This window comes from Odontesthes bonariensis, chromosome 8, assembly GCF_027942865.1.
Source record: "Odontesthes bonariensis isolate fOdoBon6 chromosome 8, fOdoBon6.hap1, whole genome shotgun sequence".
In the NCBI taxonomy this organism is placed as follows: domain Eukaryota; kingdom Metazoa; phylum Chordata; class Actinopteri; order Atheriniformes; family Atherinopsidae; genus Odontesthes; species Odontesthes bonariensis.
In genome coordinates, this window is record NC_134513.1 from 7,440,596 (window position 1) to 7,460,376 (window position 19,781).

Sequence of the window (19,781 nt, forward strand, 5' to 3'; positions counted from 1 at the left end):
ACAAATAAATGAAGGGCTGCATAATGAAAATGAAGCACTGGAAGGTGTTAGAAATATGTGCTGAGACGAAGTGAGCTGTAAAACTGGAGATTTTTCTCTGTGGCGAGTGACGTCTCCTTAATTTGGGATTTCTTTACGAGCCTTGATCGGAGCGAGAGGAGGAGGATGATGATGCTCTGATTCCCTTCAGCTTCCCCGCCCGATAATACCTGTCAAGGCGTTAACCCACATTCTTCGTTGTCGACACGCAAACATTTCCAATTCTCTGTAAACTTGTGTGTGTTGCAGTACCAGTTATGTAACCCCCCCTCCCATCACCACCTCCTCCTTCTGGCTCTGCCCTCCATCTGTTGTCATGGTGACACCAGCATTACTGCAGAGACACACTTGGCCTCGTCGTCTTCTCTGCTGGTTCATTCTCGGTACTTGATTTGCTTATCAAATCACGGAAGACGGGTTTTTTGAGCGAGAGCGGCACAGTTTCTAATGTCCTTTGATCAGGTCTGATAAAATGTCATCTCTGGAAATTTAAGGCTGAATAATGGAGGCAAAACTCAGGGTTAAGCCATCTGAGAGTCAGTAATTACACTGTTTTGTTATCAAAGATAAGTATATCTTTTGAGAGGAGCAAATGAGATGAACAGAAAGTGATGTAAGTGTTTGTGTGTGAGAGGATAAGAGGATTTACAATGCTGTTAATCCCACTCTGTCAGATTTCAGCTACTTTATGACTGTGATATAACGACAGGTGGGCGTATGCGCGTCTCTTCTCCACACAGTCTAAAACCTCACCGTTTATACTCCTGCTCTGTAGTCTGGTCATGTTTGCCCTCCAGTTGTCCTCCTCATGTACCGGCAGTATTCTCTAATCTTTGTGTGTTTGTTCATTTTTTATTTTTTATTTTTTATTTTTTATTTATTTATTTATTTATTTTTGATAGGAGGGTTGCTATGGAAATCAGCTCTCGGACCAAATGTCACATTGTGAATCTGTCAGTCGAAGGTTAAATTTAACACCGTCCGGTGTGCGTCATTTGTCCACGTCCACACACCTGTCTCCAGTTAATAAGAGAAGTTACTTTCATAATATGGCTTTTAAAAGTATTTTTCTGTCTTTGTGTCATTAAAAGTCCACCAACTGGACACATTTGGCTTATAAAGAAAAATCTGTGTTGTAAGGCAGCAGTGATGAACTGGCTGACTCCAAACCCAGCACAAGATTAAGTGGCAGATGTTATATCACTCTGGATTTAGTGGCTTACGCTGCAGCTGTCGAATGAATTGTTCTTTTTATCCACTCATAGAAATCTTAAATATCACAAATATATTTGTTACTATTTACTTGGATAGGAGCTACACCTGACTTATTAATTAAACTGGTTACAGTGGCTTGGTCCTATTAAGACGAGAGTGGCAGTCCGTATTGATCTTCTAATTGAACTGGACTTGCTTGCTTGTTTGGATCTTGCTGTCCTGCATGTAATTTGCGGTTTTGGCTGACCTGCCCGAGGTTTGATGGGTTCAACTAAGCTAAATAGATATTATCAGGCAGGTTATGACAGCATTGAAACAAAGGCTAAAGAATAGAGGGTGTGGGTCTTATTATACTTTGAGTGTGAATTGCATTGCTGAGCTATAAAGCAATCAAACCGGTAGAAGCATCCAGAATGTGAGCATGAAAGACTGTTGCCTGTAGTAATGCATTAACGTTCCTTTGGTAGCACTGATGAATCACCCGTGTTGTGCTTCAGAAAATAAACCTAACCACCTTTCACCTAACACAGCATTTTACGAGGCATAAGATCAGTGTTTACCAGAGAGGTTGGGTGTGACCTGGGAGTGGGGCAGGTTATGTGACTGACAGCACCAATTTAACTGAGCTCAGCTGCTGCACTGACATAATGTGTCATTTGAAACTTTTCTGGTCGCTGCTGAGGATCTACAAATCAGAAAGCTGTTGACTGAAAGGAGCGGGAGAAGGGTCTGGGGTCTTTTATTAATAATGGAGTCTCTGTTTTAAACGTGTGCTGCTGTTGTGCTCTCTGGCAGGATGATTTGAACACTTTCAGACCACATGAGCAGCCTCACTGCACTCAGCTGCTTGCAGACAAGGCAAACCCGTTCTAAATTTTAGCACGATGAGGAAATCTTGTGAAAGCTCAAGACGCTTCAGTTGAATGAGATTCAATGCGATTTGACGTGGAAGACAAGCACACAGTGAAACTATCGTGGAACTATTTAATTGTAGATACTTTCTGTTTTATATTAGGCCTTCTCTGTTTCTGTCTTTTCATGCTCTCCCTTCCTTGTCTCTGACCTCTCTCCTCTTTCCATCCATCTTTAATGAAGTCTTATTAAAGATGCAGACTTTCCACTGGAGAGCTCGCAGGGTGACCCAGACTTGATGCCTTGGAGACGCACTCAGTCGCTCGCATGAATACTCAGATTTGCTGATGTCAGAACGCACGTACTAAGCTGTGTTTCTGCAGCCAGGGTTTAGTGTAGCAAGTGTGGATTAAAAGTTTGACTTGCTCTATTAGGAACAGCACTCTATCCGTGTTTGTTTGGTATTATGTCTGTCTGGTATCTCTTGTGTCAAAGTCACATGGATATCATTTGTGCATATCATCCACTTTCAACACACGCGCACACAAAAGATCTTTGATGTATTGATCAATGTGACAGTTACAGGCTGCATTTCCTGATAGTCTGCGTGGGACTGATAAACACTCGCTTCAGGACTGGTTCATGTTGTCTCAGAGCTTTCTGGCTACTCTTTCGGTGAAGTTGACCTTTTGAGTTAGTGTCACACGTTCTTAACTCTATTTTAGACTAAATAAAGGCAAAAAACAGGAGCTGAGGGAGACATTTTTCCGGCCCATAAACGTACCGTGCAACTAAACATTGTGTAGAAACTGAGTTTAATTACTAGTAGTGAAAGTTTTTAGATCAGCTTTAACATTTAATCTGAGCTTTACATCAAACCAAACTGTAACCATTCTTGATTTGTCTCCGTTTTCATTACGTAATCAGGCTTTAGATGATGGTAATGATGCAACTTAGAAACCAAAGGGTTGCTGTTGGTTTACTTGGTTTTCATGGATGGAAAGTGGTGAAATGATGTATATGTAATATTTGTATATGTAATATATAATATTTTTGTGTTACTGTAACTACTGAGCAGCCTTAAGCTCGCACCTCGCCTGTTTTCTGCAGCTCTCCTTTTCTACGTGACATAACGAGTACTTTATTTATCTTTCCAGATTGGCGCCTATGACCAGCAGATATGGGAGAAATCAGTGGAGCAGAGAGAAATTAAGGTCTGTTGGGTCACAGTTTGTTTGCTTTACATCTCCATGTTGTTCATTGTTTGAGTTTGTGCGTGTTCTTTCATTAAGTGCCCTACATTTTCCAAATGTTTCCTCATTCTCTCTACTTTTGCTTCCCTTTTGCAATGAACTATCTTTTTGTCCTTTCTGACTGCAACTCCTTCGTCTTCCTTTGACTCTTTTTGTTTTGGTGCCATCAGAATTTTCTTTTAACGCTTTCCTCTCTGCCCTCTGGGCTGGCTGTCACCTGCCCATCTCTCCTCTCTTCACCTCCATTCTCCTCCATTTTCCTCCTCCTCTCTACAGTTTATTTCTCTGGTGAGTATGCAGCAGGGAGGATGATCCTCTTGTATCCCACAGTGCACGTCTGCTCACCCACGCTGTAGACTGCTAGACCGTGATTGGTTGGTTTGAGTTCAGCTGCCGTGTTGAATCTTGGTGTTTATTAACCCCAGCCTACAATGCTGCCTTGTTGAAAGTTAAACTGCAGTTAAAGTTAGAAATGAGATGGCTGAGTCGTGCGATTAGGCCGGTTGTGGCTTGATAGGTTTTCCTTACAAGATACAGATAACAAAAGTGGTCGAGGTCATTTTATCATCAGTGCTGCGTCTTCCTCTGAACATACACCAAACTGTTGCCGGTCACTACAGAAATGTGCACACACTCCCAAATTCAGCTCCAAATCATGTTTTATTAGGATTAAACGCGAAACCAGGCAGAGTGATGTCAGGTTCTTCTTCCTAAATGATATGTGACACTACAGCAGGTATCAATGATACATTTGAGAAATGCGACAAATCGACAGACAGAAGTAGAGGATGACTATTTAAGGGCTGAAAAGTGTTAATATTTGTGATTAAAGTGCAGAGCTTTAAGATATCAGCTGATTATGTTGATGCTTATAGTCTCTCCTCTGGCCTTTTTAAGGAAAAAACAGTTTTGTTTTTTATTTTGGTGTAATAAATAAATTGGAATCAGTCAAGAAAAACGTACCATCCGTATCTTTTTAATCCAGTTGGTAATGAAAAGAAGCCACTAACGGTGATCAAAGCAAGCCATGTCATTGACCTTTATGCAGGGCATCAAAGTGTCACTTTAAGGGATCGAGCTGAAGGTTCATGTAAAGCCCCATACACACACGTCGCTGCTATTTACTCGCTCACTCGCCTACTCGCCACTCGCTTGGGTGCTTTTGCTGACTTGGTGTGTAGAAGTTGGGTGGCCACTGTTTGGAGAACACTGGGGGAACGTCACCTGTCAATAATCTGTATTCTGCATTTTAATTGGCTACTCGCTTTTACTCACTTACTCGCGTCGCTCGAAGTTGAAATATGTTCATCTCGGAATCCGCCCACATCGCATCGCTTGTACTCGCTTGTACTCTCCTCGCCTACTCGCCTCCTCGCCTCGCGTGAACACATAGACATTCTATTGACTTCACTCGCTGAGCGAGTAAATAGCTGCGACGTGTGTGTATGGGGCTTTAATGTTCTCACCTGTTTGGTGTGACCTTTGACCTCCACAGCTCCTGCAGGTCGCAGCCTAACTGTATGGCTTGTTGTGAGTTACCCACAGAGATGGAGGTCGTTCAAACGCTCCATATTTGTAATGAGGTTTCTACACTGTGTCACATCTTTACTTCTTAGCAAGATGCCTTCTGTCCTGTGAACAGAGAGGTGGGAAACACTCCAATGAGCTCGATACCCACTCACTGCTGCGTGTGACCATGGCTTATCCCTGTAAAGTGTTAATTGTCCTGTTAATGGGAGCATAAAAACTGAACCAATCGCTCTCGTAAATCTAAATAATCTCTCTGCTGTGTAACTTGACTGTAGCTCTATTTAACAAAAGGTGATGCAGTCGCCCTTTTATCTTATCATATGAATCAGAATCGTATTTTCTCTACAGATATATGTAGTCCAGCCAGCAGGACTACATAATCAGGAGTCAACAGTCGGCAGATGCCTAAATAATTGATAAGGCACATTATACATGTAATAAGTAACCTAAATGTATAAATAGCTCTTCCTACATTTTGTTTAATGATTCAAACATGTTAGTGTGGTGTATCTAGGACTTTGTTCAGTCCAACATCACACTCGGGTTAAGAGGTGAAAGTCACATAGCTGAAATATTATTGATGTGTGTGTGTGTGACAAAAGGATAAACACAGCAACCTTGCAGGCAGTTTATATCTGTGTTTTTATTGAGCGTTTCCTAACAAATGAAATAAGTAAAGTTTGTGTTTTTAACATGAATGCCGCATCAATTACTTCACGAGGAGGCTACAAATAGCACAGAGATAACAGGCGATATCCTTGTGAAGGACTTTACTGCTGCAGTAAATCTGCTGCCAAGAGGAAGCTATCGATCTGCTGCTTTTAGCTTCCCACACACACACTTCTACACTCCCTAACACTTTCCCCCTTTTACGCATACACTCTCACATGGTGTATAAGCTTGTTAGTTGTGCTATTTAAAGATAAAGAACTCCATATCAGACTGCTGAATGATAACAGGACTTGATTGGCTTGTGTAAATATTGGCATGAACCAAGCAGATTCAGGTGCACAGCTTTGAGTGGCATTTCAGAGGACTTCAATGGTTTTATTCGGTTGTTTACACAGAATTTTTTTGTTGATTTTAATATTTCCAGCTGTAGTGTGAATACAAAAACCTAAATTAAGTTGCTGATGCCTGAAATAATGATGCCAGTCATCGATATAAAACCTCATTAATGGTCTCACCACTGGATTGTTAAAAACTGGTTTATGCACAAATTCCACACAAATTACATATTTTACTGTAACTCAAAGTTACATTGCAGCTGATATCACACACACCAAGTGTATGCATCATACGAGAAAGTGACAAGCAGGTAAATGAAGTGTGCCACAGGGGGCACGTAAACAGAGCGAAGCAGCAGCCTCAGCCACAGCTGCCGGGAAGAGTGACACAGCTGGTTTCAGGATTTGAGAGACCTTTAGGATTTATTAAAAAAACTGCTGAGTGGCTCAGGAATAGCAGCTGGATGTAGCAAAAAAAAAAACACAAGGGGGTAGATGAATGTGCTTTTAAACCATGCAGAACCTGTAGCTGTGTGAACGCATGGCGTGCCCCCCTCACACGATGAATGCGCGTGTTTATGAAGGCGCAAAGTGGACCAGAGGGCTGCAGGCATGCGTGTGTGTGCGTGTGTGTGCGTGTGTGTGCGTGTGTGTGTGTGTGTGTGTGTTTGTGTTTGTTTATTACTAATTTCTTTGTGTGGCGTTGACTCTGTGACTCTGTCTCCCCCTGCAGGGCTTGAGGAACAAGCCAAAGAAGACAGGACATGTCAAACCAGATCTTATAGATGTGGACTTGGTTAGAGGTGAGAAACGATTCTGTGTATGTGTTGCTTTCCCTTTATCCCGACATGCGATGAGCTGCTCTGCTCACTTCAGAGTTTATCCTTCCAGGTTCGGCATTTGCGAAGGCCAAACCGGAGAGTCCGTGGACGTCACTGACCAGGAAGGGAATCGTCCGAGTTGTTTTCTTCCCGTTCTTTTATCGATGGTGGATCCAGGTCACCTCCAGAGCCATTTTCCTCCTCCTGCTGGCTCTTTATCTGCTGCAAGGTATGCATGTCCACAGTTCTGACACCAGAGATATTGGACAAATGAGGCGTCTCATTGGAAAATCAAAGTCAAAAACAAGAGATGCACTTTACAGTTGCTGAATCAGGCTTAATTTCTTCCATATAGTTCATATTCAAAGTCTTGAAACCTTTCAAAATAGACCAGGTTCACAAGATACGTCCCTTGTAATCTGTTTTCTTTACCATCCACACATATCGTGCCAGCATAGAGCAAACCAGGGCCACGCACGCACTGTGCAAACTCTGAACAGTGTTTTCCCCCTCCTACATGATATGGCCCTTTTTCATCTCTCCCTCCACCCTTCCTGTTCACTCACTTCCCCACACACTGTCGCACACAAAACAACCTTGTTGTTGTTCTAACTCTACAGGAAAGGCAGCTTATTTTAACACTAGAGTCAGAAAAAATGTTAACGTACAAACTCTCCACTAACCTCTGAATCTGTCGTATTCACTAACATTTGTTTGTGTTTCTCACAGTGGCAGCTGCAGTGCTGTATGTGATCATCCCTCAGCCTCATGGGATCCCGACCACAGAAGTGTTTGGAGCCATCTGGCTCATGTTGCTGCTGGGCACCGTCCACTGTCAGATCGTCTCCACCAGGACCCCCAAACCCGCCTCCAGCAGCGGGGGGAAGAGACGCAGGTAAGGACAAGTACACGCACAGTGAGGGGTAGTAACCAGATATCTGTGATGTAACCAGAAAATGAAACGCACATGGACAAGGACACGTAGAAAGATTGAGGAAGAGGAGGCAGTAACAAAGATAGGGTGAAGGAATTGAAGCTAAAGAGTCACAAGAACTGAAGTGCCTCTGCAAAAAGGGAGGAGATGGGAGGAAAATCTGAGACGACAAAGGGAGTATTCAGTGGAAATAAAAACCATGAGACAAAATTAATGAAATTATTAATGAATACATGTTCTGTTCTCGGTCAAAAACACCTTGTTTATCATGGAGAGTTTACCACAAGTTATTTAATCAATCATGACTAATCTCAAGAAAAATTCAAACAAAAGACACCATTGAAATCAAATCTCTCCCTGATAAATTGTGTAACTGGTTGTAGATGACAGAATTCAGTGTGTGTGAGTTTTATTTGCTGTGTTTAGATTTGGAGTTTGTCTTCCTTAGTTCAAAGCTTGTATCTGCTGTGTCTGCCTCACAAATATGTGAAGACAATTTTCAGACTCTGGAAGAAAATTGGATCATGCCCCAGTTTTGGAAGACTTTTAGGTGATTTAATAACTCTTGTTCTGTAACTGAATCAAAATTTGATCTATTTCTCCTGAGAGATTGGAGAGAACTGGGATTTTGATTCTGGGAAAGTCTTTATTTTCCTAATCTGACCCTCGTAGATGTTTCGTCTCACAGAAATCAAGTAAAATCGCTCCGACAGCAGGATTTAATACATCACTAGCACATAAAATGTAAACACCCCGTTTAGTTACTTGCTTTTATACTTTAAGGTCACGATCTCACATCCGAGCACAGACATCGCACTAAATGCAAGTTCAAGTCACCAATAATTAACCTTCAAGATTTTCTGCCGCTTGATTGTTCTTCTCGAGCAATTAACCTTCGATGAGACAAAAAAAAGTCTGTTGTTCGTAAGTAATGAACGCAGGAGCGATTTTGGCCTCAGTGCGGAAAGTTTTCCAGGCGCAGACAGGAGGATAAACGCTGGTACTTTGTTGCTATGACAACATTCTCAATATCACGTCACGGTGAGAGTTGCGTCCACTGTGACGCACTGGCTGACGTCGCGGTGAGTCAACAAACCAGTTTTCTTCTTGTGAATTAATGCAGAGCGGTCATCGGCTGCTTTGTTTGCAAGGAAAACTGAATGAGTGATTCTTTCAAATTAGTCGGATGGAAATCGTTCCCGTATTTTGTCACGTTCCTCGCAGAAAATAGAACACGGTGCAGCCCATGTGACTGAGGAGAACAGCTGGATAACGGTGCTCAGTTGCCGTCTTACACTTTTCCTGTGTGCCTTTTATTTAATTTTTTTGAGCAGTTCTGCAGAAGTAGACCATATAAAAATGTGTTTACACTCAAATTTGTTTGAATCCTGTCACTGCATTTGCAACATAAACCAATACCGCCCTAGCCTAGCAAGCCAGACCCCTACAGCAAAAAGCTGCACAGGGGTCTAGTGAAGCTGGATAGCAGTGTGGGCGGGATAAACGGTTGTCTGTTAAGTTGCCTCTGCACTCAACGCCACGCAATAGGATGGCGCAACAACCAATCAGAGCGATGAAGAAGGATTACGTAGTCAGCGCGACCCATGTGGAGACCCATGCGTCGTCCCACCAACGGAGCAAGCTGGTAAATTAAGCTTTTACCGTACCCGGTGGGCAAAACTCCGAAAACGTCTTTTTTTTTTTTCCAAGAAAAACTTAAGTGCAGTTCTCTCTGGAACTACACACTGAAACGTCGCGCCTCTGTCGTCACTCGGTAGCCCGGCCTCCGACCCTGCTCCTCACGATTTGATTGGCCTGATTAAGTTTCAATTTTCAGCCTCGCAAAACGACCACAACTGACTAGACTAGCCCGGGAGCAAATTCCATTTGCGGTCGCTAGATTTCTAGGCTAATACCGCCCAATAACTTCTTTAAATCAGCCACTCTGACTTTTCAAATGCATGTGTTTTTGCAGAATTTATGAATTTTTCAACTTTTGCAGAATAACAACCAAAAAGTAGATTTGCTGTATCAGCCATTATGTACAGCGGGGGCCAGTTTTCATACTACCCAACTTTTGAAGCTCCAAACCTGTGAATCATGACACTGTGAAGCTGCTGTCTTAAGTTTAAATCTAACTTTGTGGTGTTAAACCTTACAATGAAACCCAAAGAGAAAACACAGCCAGGTTCCCAGTGGACACACTGCTGTAGTTAAGACTTCTTAGTCTCCAGGTCCGCTTTAAGTCTCTCTCCACCCTCCATTCTTTCCAAACTGAAGGAAGTTGAGGAAGGCATCTCAGATGGAGGTGCATAGGGAAGGCGACGGGTCTAGCACTACCGATAACACACAGGAGGGGGCGCCACAATCCCATTCAGCCAGCACCACATACAGCCTGGGCGCTTTCTTCCAAGATTTCTGGCATGATATCTGTAAAGCTGGGTGTGTATTTTCATTTCCCCTCTTCCTACAATGAGATGGTGTACAAAGACAAGGCTGTGCTTCAGGAAAACTGCCACACTAATCAAATTAATCAATTAATTCACACAAAAATCGGTCAATTTTAAAAGAAAAATGTTAATCTTTGAATCTGTATAGTTTATGTTTAAACTGAAAGAGGGCCAGCCTTGCCTTCAACTTAAGCTGTGCTTCTTTAGCTGCAACATCCTCTCCTCTCTTATCCCAACACTTCCATGTTTATCAAGTTTTAATCCCAAAAAGAACAAATTCAGAGCAAAACTTTTCAGTCTGTATAAATGCTGACCTGCAGCACTAAAACTGTCATTTACTTATGAGCTGTGGAGGGATTTTGCAGCTATTTTAATCTTAATATCCTGCTGACTAAGCTACATTCAAGAGAAGCATGGGAGAGGGAGGCGGGGCTCCAGGCTGGAAACAACGTACCCCCATCCCCTTTTGTTGAGTTTAATTTAAAAATGATAAAAGCGGTAAATGCCTCGAGCCGCTGCCTCCGCCCGTGCTTCTCCTTCAATCAGCTTTCAGCAGACTGCAGCAGTGTTGAACATCTCTCTGATTACGGTTACTTCAGCCATTTAGTTTCCTGTCAGACACTTGTACCCCCGTCACATAATGTTTTTAAGGAGATAACAGATTTGATCATTTAGAATTCCTGATGTGACCCACATTATTGACTACAGGGTCTATCTAACTGCAGATGACGCTGTGGTTGCACTCATTCAGTGTTTGTCACATAAACATTTCATTTCTGTTATTGATGTTCCACAGTGTTGTGTTAAATGCATCTTGGTTTATTTTGTTGCTGCATGTTTGCTTTTGAGACTTGAAATTGATAACGATGTAATAATTGTACTCACTGCCCTGCTACCTGTCACTTTGTCTGTTTGTTTGTTTTTTTTCTATCCATCACTCGCCTTGCTTCCTCCTGCAGATCTAAGAAGTCCAAGCTTTCTATTGATAAATCCACAGAGACGGATAACGGCTACGTGTCGTTGGACGGCCGAGTGACCAATCGCAGCAGCGAGGAGGGGCTTCAGCTCCCCGAACAGCGCTGTGACGTAATAAACAGGGCCGACGAGGTGTGCTGGAACTCACAGGTCCAGCCACCACATGCTAACACAGCCCGCAGCCCAGGCCTGCTGATGACCACCGGGAACAAGGTAATTATTTAACTTTATTTATTTATTTATAGTTTCAGCATTAGACAACCAGAGAACAACTGTCACTTCTGTATTTCATGGATGGATTTAATTAATTAATTAATTTTTTTTAAAGGACCCAGCGTCGGATGAGGCGTCCAGTGAGGAGGACCCTGAAGCATCCTACAGCGCCCTCCGCAGGGGAGTAGAGAGAATGAACAGTGACTGTACGCTCCGAAACCGCAAGAATACACACCACTATAAGAAACACTACGCTGTGGAGGTAAATGGCACATTTTAATTCATATTAGCTCAATTCTACAGGATCAAGTCACAGCTATTTAAAACTGATAAACGTCTATTCTGTTGGTCAGGACGTACCAAAATCTGGAACCAGCTGTAGCTCCAGATGTTCCAGTCTGAGGACGCAGGACTCAGAAAGCGCTCGGCATGAGTCAGAGACTGAGGACCTGATGTGGGAGGACTTCCTGCACTGTGCAGAGTGCAGATCATCGTGTACCTCAGAGACAGGTGCTGCTAAAGTGACTCCAAAGGCCTGTCCTTGTTCACAGATGCATTAGTATGTAAACTAAAACCTTTTTTTCTTTTCTCCAGAGGGAGAAGGAGGAGGAACACCTGTATGTCCTCCTGCTAAAAAGGAATACAGAGACGACCCCTTCCATCAGGTCTGTAAGCGTACTTTAGAAGATCTGCAGATTGCAAACCACATTTGAGTCGTCTGAATTGATCTGAATATTGCTGCTGTGTGTTTTTCTGCAGGGCCACATTCCCTGGCTGCACAGCCCCAACCCCGGCCTGGAGAGGGTCAGCGCCATCGTGTGGGAGGGAAATGAGTGTAAGAAGGCCGACATGTCTGTCCTGGAGATCAGCGGCATGATCATGAACAGAGTGAGTGATACTTTCTGTCTGCAGCCATCAGATGAGCACTCAAACACTGTGAGAAAATCAGACTGATGTTTTTGTCTCCATGTTCAGGTGAATCTTTACTCTCCTGGTATTGGTTACCAGGTCTTTGGGAACCTGGTTTCAGTGACGCTTGGACTCACGCCCTTTGCTTACAGGTAACTACAGTCTGAATTACAGGAGAAAACAGATCATCCAACTATCTAAAATGTAGCATCAACATGACATTTCCTTTTTTAACCTTCTGCAGGCTGGCTCAGTACCGTGACCTGGATCAGCTGACGACTCTCTCAGCCAATGAGCTGCTGTCTGTGGCGATGGGAGGCGGGTCTGGATCAGACGCCTTGGTGATCATCATGGTAACGCTGAGCTTCCTGGTGCGTGTTTGCCTGATATGGCTCTTCTTCTTCCTGCTCAGTGTCGCAGAGAGGACCTACAAACAGGTGCGAAAATTAAATCCTGATCAATTACTCTTAGTAGTCGATATGTGTTTGAGTGCATGTCGGGTATATTTACAGTTTGTCATATTTGTGTTTCAGAGGCTGCTGTTTGCCAAGTTATTCGGTCACCTGACTTCGGCCCGCAGAGCCAGGAAGTCTGAAGTTCCACATTTTAGACTCAAGAAAGTTCAGAACATCAAAATGTGGCTGTTGCTACGCTCCTACCTCAAGGTACCGACCGTGTTCCACATGTTACCTTCGTTTTTCCATCTTTACTGCAGTGAACTAAGCAAGATGGGACAGACTTTGCTGTCTGTGGGTACTAATCTCCGATAATTTGCAGAGACGGGGTCCACAGCGCTCGGTGGATGTCATTGTGTCGTCTGCTTTCCTGCTCACTTTGTCGGTGGTCTTCATCTGCTGTGCCCAGGTAATTTCTGAGGGTGTCAAATCAGAGTGAGGATGGAGTGTGTTGGGGGTCCGTTTATGGGTCTCATGCAGAGCAGGCTGTGGTTGTCAGCAATATGCCACATAGATGGGGTCACCTGAAAATATCTTACTTACTACGTGTTTAAGTTCAGGGAACAGTTGGTGTTATTTTATTTCACTTTAGTAACAAGCTTTGTCGTTATTACCTGTGATAATTTACTCCTGTATGAGATGGGAAGGTGCAACATGAGGCTCAACTCTTTAAGTTCATGTAAAGTATGAAATGTTTCTCATGTCATCCAGTTTCAGCACCATATTAAAACCCATTTCAGATAAAGGAGTCGCATTAACAGCACATACAACAGTGGTGCAAGAGCACTCTCAATGTCCGATGAAGGCACTTTAAACAGGAGCTTGGATCCACAACACTCAACGCCTCAATTTCACCCACATGAATATAGTTTATGTAGATCTTTTATTTGTTCTATCAGTGAGTTTTTGCAAAGTCACTCATAGCTTGAAGCTAAATACATGCTTTGAAATGAATAGTTCCCTAACAAATAGAAAAATCAGTGAATTGAGAACAGGTATTGCAACAATAAGACCGTTGTACTGTAAACTGTGTTTCCCCCTGGGAAAAGCACAGTTTTTGGTTAAAACAGGCCTGTTGTGACATGGATAACGCAGTCAAACACTTACCATGTTCAGAAACATGCTACTGTCATGTCAAAATAATGACAGTTTACTGCATATAAACTAAACACAACTGTATGCAGTATTGTATACCTTTTAGTCCAAATTTCCATTGAGAACAATAATACTTGTGGATAACCAGTCTATTGAAAGCCTAACGCATTGGATTTATGGCACCAGAATATATAAACACGGGCAAGTCTCCTTCTTTAAAGGAGACTTTAAAGAAGGAGACTTGCCCGTGTTAGAGGGATAGAGTACAACTATGTCATTGTTGCAATAGGCTTTCTTAAATTAATTTAAAGCTGAAATGAGCACCTTTGATAATGTGTACAGAAAAATCTAAGCATGTATTCTGCTTCAAGCTACGAGTGACTTTGCAAAACCTGACAACTGTTGAATTATTCAGTAAAATGATCAAAACAAACAATGTTTACGTGGGTGAAACTGACACCAGAGCACTTAAAGAATAAACACTGGCTGATGTAGGTCATACTTATTCTACGAGTAACTTCTCAGTACAGTTTGAGAGATTAATTTAACCTATTTTGGAGGTAACCGGCTATAGTTATTGCTGCAGTTGAATGCACATCAGTATCCTGGTTATTTGATCTAAACACAGAAACGCACTGATGCACAAACCTCTTTCCTCCAGCTGCTCCACGTCCACGGAACGTTCCTGGAGTGTCACTATAACTGGGAGCTGGTGATCTGGTGCTCCAGCCTGTCTCTGTTCCTGCTCAGGTTCGTCACTCTGGGCTCAGAAACCAGCAAGAAGTACAGCAACACCTCCATTCTGCTCACTGAACAGGTACACACAGAAACCAACATGCATTACATCCAACATGCCTTCCGACGGTCACACTGATCCACTGTGTTCCACAGATCAACCTGTATCTGAAAATGGAGAAAAAGCCAAATAAAAAAGAGGAGCTGACTCTGGTCAACAATGTGTTAAAACTGGCTACCAAACTTCTCAAGGTACCTACTATTATTCTCATTACACACATCTTCATTGGAACTGTTAAGATTTCCTAAAAGCCTGTCTGTGTTTTCCTCTCTGCAGGACTTGGATACTCCTTTCAGGCTGTATGGTTTGACGATGAACCCTCTGCTCTACAACATCACCCAGGTGGTCATCCTGTCTGCTGTGTCAGGAGTCATATCTGATCTATTAGGCTTTAATCTGAAGGTAAAACAACAGTTAAATCTTGTAAATATCAAGCCTGCTACTGCCTTTTTTGTATCTAATGTATATTTTTATCTTGTTCACAGCTCTGGAAGATCAAATCATGACAGTAACTTGAGAAACTGCCCGTCTGTCTCAACATATCCGAGTGTTCTGACCTTCAATGTTACCACTTTGTGCAATTCACAATCTATTTATTTACCCAGTCAGTGTTTGTACATAAGGTTTATTTGAGTTCTAGTTTGTTCACGTTTGTGCTCTGACACAAGACAAAGTTATATTTCACCTGACTATGAAAAGTATTAGTAATAACTTATCAGTCTGTGATGGTTTGGGTTCTCAGATGCATTTTAGATTTTTTATTTTATTTTATATAACTCATTTACAAATTTAAAGCATCGAGATGCTGATGGGCCAGCAATTATTTTACTGTAAAATGTTTTTATTTTTGCTGAAACAGAAAGCTATTTATGTTGAGTAATTTTCTATTTTAAGTTTTAAACCGTTAAAGATGCAGGTGTCCATCTGTTTTCTTCCAGCCTAAAATAATTACTCTAAATATATGCAGTAAAGCGTAGTTAAAGTGTCATTATGTGCAGAAAACCCCATCTCAATACATTTATATTTGGTAGATAAGAATTTAAAGACAATTCTTTAATCAATTTACAGCTAATCTCCCATTTACATCAGCTCCCTTGTGTACATCCCGGCGATCATCCTGGAAAGGGAGACGTCGGCTGATTTACAGAAACATGGCCACAGTAAACACAGCTAAATGAGAAGTGAATGCATATGTGGTGGTATGTAGAAACAGACCCCCCTATCAGTGGCTTCAGCAGTATTTCCAGCAATACATGTGTAAATGTAATAACTTTTCCTCAGATTATATTGTTTAAGAGGACAATTTCATAGCATGTTTATGACGATGTGCAGGTAAATAGAACTTGGGTGGTATCATAGAGCTTTTTGTTCAGTAAATCTCACCTTAAATTGCTGTTTTTCTTTAGACAAGCCGCTGTTTTTGACTTCTTCAGAATCTCAGAATGCCTCTGTGTAAAATATACAGGGTTTCTTTTTTTCTGTGCATGTATGGGAGTGTCATTTTTAACCCATTAAGACGGAAAAAGGCACGTTCTTCTCCTGCTCAAACCTGTTACAAATTAGAGCAATATATCGTCAAGCTTCTCCAAAAACCTTCAGGACGTTGTATTCCAACACTCTTTGGGTCTTAATGGGTTCAATCTCTCTTGAAATGAAACAACCTGGTGTTTTCCTCCATTTGTACGAGACTGTTCGATCAATTCAGCCTCACGTGTCACACTGCAGTTTAAACAAGTCTGTACGTGAATGAAAATATGCACTTTAAAGCAGACATGCGGTAGAAAAAGTTACACCTTATTTCAATGTCTGGGTTCTTTTCTTTTTGTACCTCACGTGCGTGACAGTTAGTGTGTTTGGCATTGAAGTGGATGCCAGCTCGGACTTCCATTGTATTGACAATTCACATCACTGGCTGAAGTTAACACAACATGGTACGTGAAGTTATGACGCCCTCAGAAAACGTGATTAAGATGCTGACATAAATGATGCCTCATTTATTTAAATGATAATCATCATCAGAGTGTTTGGGGGCGAAGACCAAAGTGCTTATTTAATTGTTTGTCTCTGCGGGGAAAAGAATGTACTTGTAGCATCGTGCTTTAAGAATATATTTGTTTCCCTTTGGAAACAGTTGTGTTTTTTGGTCTTTTCATGAGTCATTTGTTAAAGCTGTTCGTTCCTCACGCTCACAAAAAAAAAAAGAAATAAGAGGCACGTTTTACTGTTTTTAAAGGAACAAAATAGTATCAAAGTAAATCTAGATAAAGGACTCCATGTTGTGATGCTGTTTTCAAAGGGTCTGAATATTTAGATTTAGTCGTTTTTGTTTTTTGTGAATAGTCTGTCCACAACGTCTGCATTTCATAAGAAAAATAAAAATACAAAAAAAGTTAAATGGCTGACTCTTTTTGTGGATGGGATTTTTCTTCTGTGGAATAAAATAAAGACACCAACCTTGATCCATGCTTCGTCTGAGGAGGCGTCTTCTTCACTGCCGCCACCTGAGGGCCAGTGTAGCAGGAACTCAATTAGTTGTGTTGATAGAAGTGAATGATTGCAGTCTCATAACAAGAAAAATCTGATTAGATGCAACTAGAGACGAATGCAGGGAAATCTCTTGTATCAATCGTGTTTACCAATCCTTTGAAAAGTTGCGTCATATTAATAAAAAAAGCTGACTGTTGTTACTCAACCACTACTTTTATTAGGAATATTTACAGAAGCTGCTTTCTGCAGCGAGATTATTAGTAATATAACCATTTCAACATAAACTTGAGTATTATTTACTCTGTAAAATGCTCCTTTACCTCACGGGAGACAGGCCAAGTATAAGCTGCTGTACAGAGATACCACTTTAAAATGAACACAAGTAACACTTAGAGTTTGTAAAAACAGAACCAGCATGTGCAACAGATCCATCTTGACCCCTCGTCTTTCCCTTCTCAAACACCTCCCTGAATTTAATTTCCCTCTGGGATAAATAAAGTATTTTTGAATTTGAATTTTGAATTGAACCTAAAAGATGAAAAAAACAAGTACACAACCCAACCATGATACGAGAGAAGTAAAATAACTGATGTGATTGAGCAAAGCTCAGCTGAGTGAAGACACTAACTAAAGCTTTTAATCCTAATCAGTCTATTAATAAAGGTTTTTTTAAAAAACAAACATCCTCTGCTCACAATAAACAGCATCTTTCCCCCTGTGATACATCCATGGGTTGTGGGCACCTTGTAGTTGATAACAACGTATTTCCACCTCGCGCCACATTCAGTTCTCTGAGGAAAACATAATGCACAGGTCACGTAAACATTCAGGTTTTGAAACTGAATAATTGTAGGTGTCGTTTGATGCTTTCTGCACAAAACACACAGTTCATGTGACGCTTCATAAGAAACAAGCCTGCTGTTTGAATGCAAAAATTTAAAATCACTACAGCAAAAAGCAACAAAGCTGCTACTTATGACAACTGATCAAATGAAAAGATGTCTGAGTCAACATCTTACGATTAAATTTGGCGATTTAATCGGCATAAAGTGAGCTCTCTGATTTGGCTGTTTGAGATATCAGGAAATAATCAGTGGGGCTGCACCCCGCAGTTTTAAGGAGAGGAAACGTGCATGGCTTGGTATGAAACACTCGGGGCCTTCTGAAGGGCGGCTCACAGAGGTGATAGAACAGATCCATAGTTTTGGCACTTCATTAACAGCTGCTTTGTTCAGTGAAATTAGAAATTAGGGGTGTAGGAAGTCTTTGGATGTGTCCCAAATGATGGATTTAAAGTCAGACCGTTGAACAGGTTTCTGTGCAAGCCACTGGGGCAAAGAGAAAGGAGACAATAAACATTGTGATTGGATGCACTGGAGGATTCCCTGAACACTATGAAGACCCTAAAAAGCACGAACATATAAAGGTTTCCTAAGTGCTGTATCGTATGCATTTCAAGTATATTTCCTGGTGTTGTTTTGGAGACACTTCTTCTGACTTTTTATTCAGCTTTAATAATAGGAAAAATGAAAAATAATGAGGGAACAGGGGAGAAACGTGTTGAGTGAACTTTTTGAATGACTAGTATCACGAGTTATACTGACATGTTGTTGAAGTCACTTGTGTGAATATGTTTTAAATCTGTTGTCAAGATCATGTATACACAGCTCCCGATTGGCGGTCTCCTCTGTATTATCTCATCTTGTCTTGCATCAGGAGTACTTAAATTAACTCAGGAAAACAGAGCTGTTGCGTCAAAGAGTCTTATTTTTCCTGAAAGAGAAGCACACATTAAACCGATTGGTTAAGGCTCACGGTTTTCTATGTGTGATGGGAGACTGCTTTGCTCGGTGTGGATTGTCAGTCATCCATGTTACGGTAACCCAAAGAGGTTTAATAAAGGCATCTGGACTAGTTTTCCTTTGTTGTGGAAGACGTTTAAGCTCTCATCTAAAAGGCTTCTTCAGTTCGAAGTAGTTAGCGGGGTTTGAGTTTTATAAGTAGTGGAAATAAGTTTGACACACAAAGGGTCAGGAAGGCCACGTGTGCCATTGGCTTACCTGACCATTCTGCGTGTCATTGCAGTGAATGTTACAGGGAAGGCGGTGTGAGATATGAGCTACTGAGCAACTCCAATGCAATGTTGACTTTCCTTTCAGATACATTTGCAACCATTGAGACGTTGGATGTGGTCACCAAAACACATTTGGTCATTTAGTAGGCCAATGACTCACAGGAGGTGAGAAAGAGGTAAATGAAGTAAAAAGTAAATGTAAACATGAAACCTGTTCAAGAGCCTCTGCAGGACAGATTAACACAGTGAGATTCAGTAAATATACCAGCTTAATGTTGCATGAATTGTAGAATTTAATTGTCCCAACCCAGCACCAAGCACCTGAACAAAGCAAAGACAGTTGATGAGCAAAGCTGCTTCACAGGAAACATGTTGGAAGACTAAAAGATAGTGTCTGTAGTCATCAGTCTCAGGTAAAAACTGCCAAGAAAACAGCACAAACAAGCAGAGGTGTAGCTCAGAGGGTCAATAAACTGCTTTGGTACACGGAGATCATATGTTCAAGTCCTGTGAGAGCTCCTTAAAGAGTTTAAATGTCTCCAGGCTTTAGAGGCCAAAGTAAAGAGTGAAAATCTTTTAGAAAAGGAAGGGCAGGTTGTTCAGCTCAGAGCAGGCTGGGATTTTTGAAGCCTAAATGAAAAGAGAAACTTTAGGATTCAACCTTTCAGTGTGGAGC

The 19,781-nt window shown here is 41.6% G+C and overlaps 1 protein-coding gene across 3 annotated transcripts in view; it reads left to right on the forward strand.

Annotated features, from left to right (window-relative positions):
- LOC142385211 (protein PHTF2) overlaps nucleotides 1-16,939 on the forward strand; it is a 41,353-nt gene extending 24,414 nt beyond the window's left edge. For 2 of the 3 annotated variants that reach the window (XM_075471508.1, XM_075471509.1), the window contains exons 4-21: nucleotides 3,264-3,320; nucleotides 6,630-6,699; nucleotides 6,788-6,946; nucleotides 7,447-7,612; nucleotides 9,932-10,093; nucleotides 11,061-11,289; nucleotides 11,405-11,551; nucleotides 11,643-11,799; nucleotides 11,884-11,954; nucleotides 12,049-12,177; nucleotides 12,265-12,350; nucleotides 12,443-12,635; nucleotides 12,732-12,863; nucleotides 12,976-13,062; nucleotides 14,410-14,565; nucleotides 14,640-14,735; nucleotides 14,821-14,946; nucleotides 15,030-16,939. In XM_075471508.1, the coding sequence (XP_075327623.1) occupies nucleotides 3,264-3,320; nucleotides 6,630-6,699; nucleotides 6,788-6,946; nucleotides 7,447-7,612; nucleotides 9,932-10,093; nucleotides 11,061-11,289; nucleotides 11,405-11,551; nucleotides 11,643-11,799; nucleotides 11,884-11,954; nucleotides 12,049-12,177; nucleotides 12,265-12,350; nucleotides 12,443-12,635; nucleotides 12,732-12,863; nucleotides 12,976-13,062; nucleotides 14,410-14,565; nucleotides 14,640-14,735; nucleotides 14,821-14,946; nucleotides 15,030-15,050 (2,244 nt within the window). In that variant the 3' untranslated portion in view covers nucleotides 15,051-16,939. The remainder of the gene's footprint in view (nucleotides 1-3,263; nucleotides 3,321-6,629; nucleotides 6,700-6,787; nucleotides 6,947-7,446; nucleotides 7,613-9,931; nucleotides 10,094-11,060; nucleotides 11,290-11,404; nucleotides 11,552-11,642; nucleotides 11,800-11,883; nucleotides 11,955-12,048; nucleotides 12,178-12,264; nucleotides 12,351-12,442; nucleotides 12,636-12,731; nucleotides 12,864-12,975; nucleotides 13,063-14,409; nucleotides 14,566-14,639; nucleotides 14,736-14,820; nucleotides 14,947-15,029) is intronic. The other variant, XM_075471510.1, reaches the window with a different exon arrangement.
- Nucleotides 16,940-19,781: the final 2,842 nt, after the last annotated feature.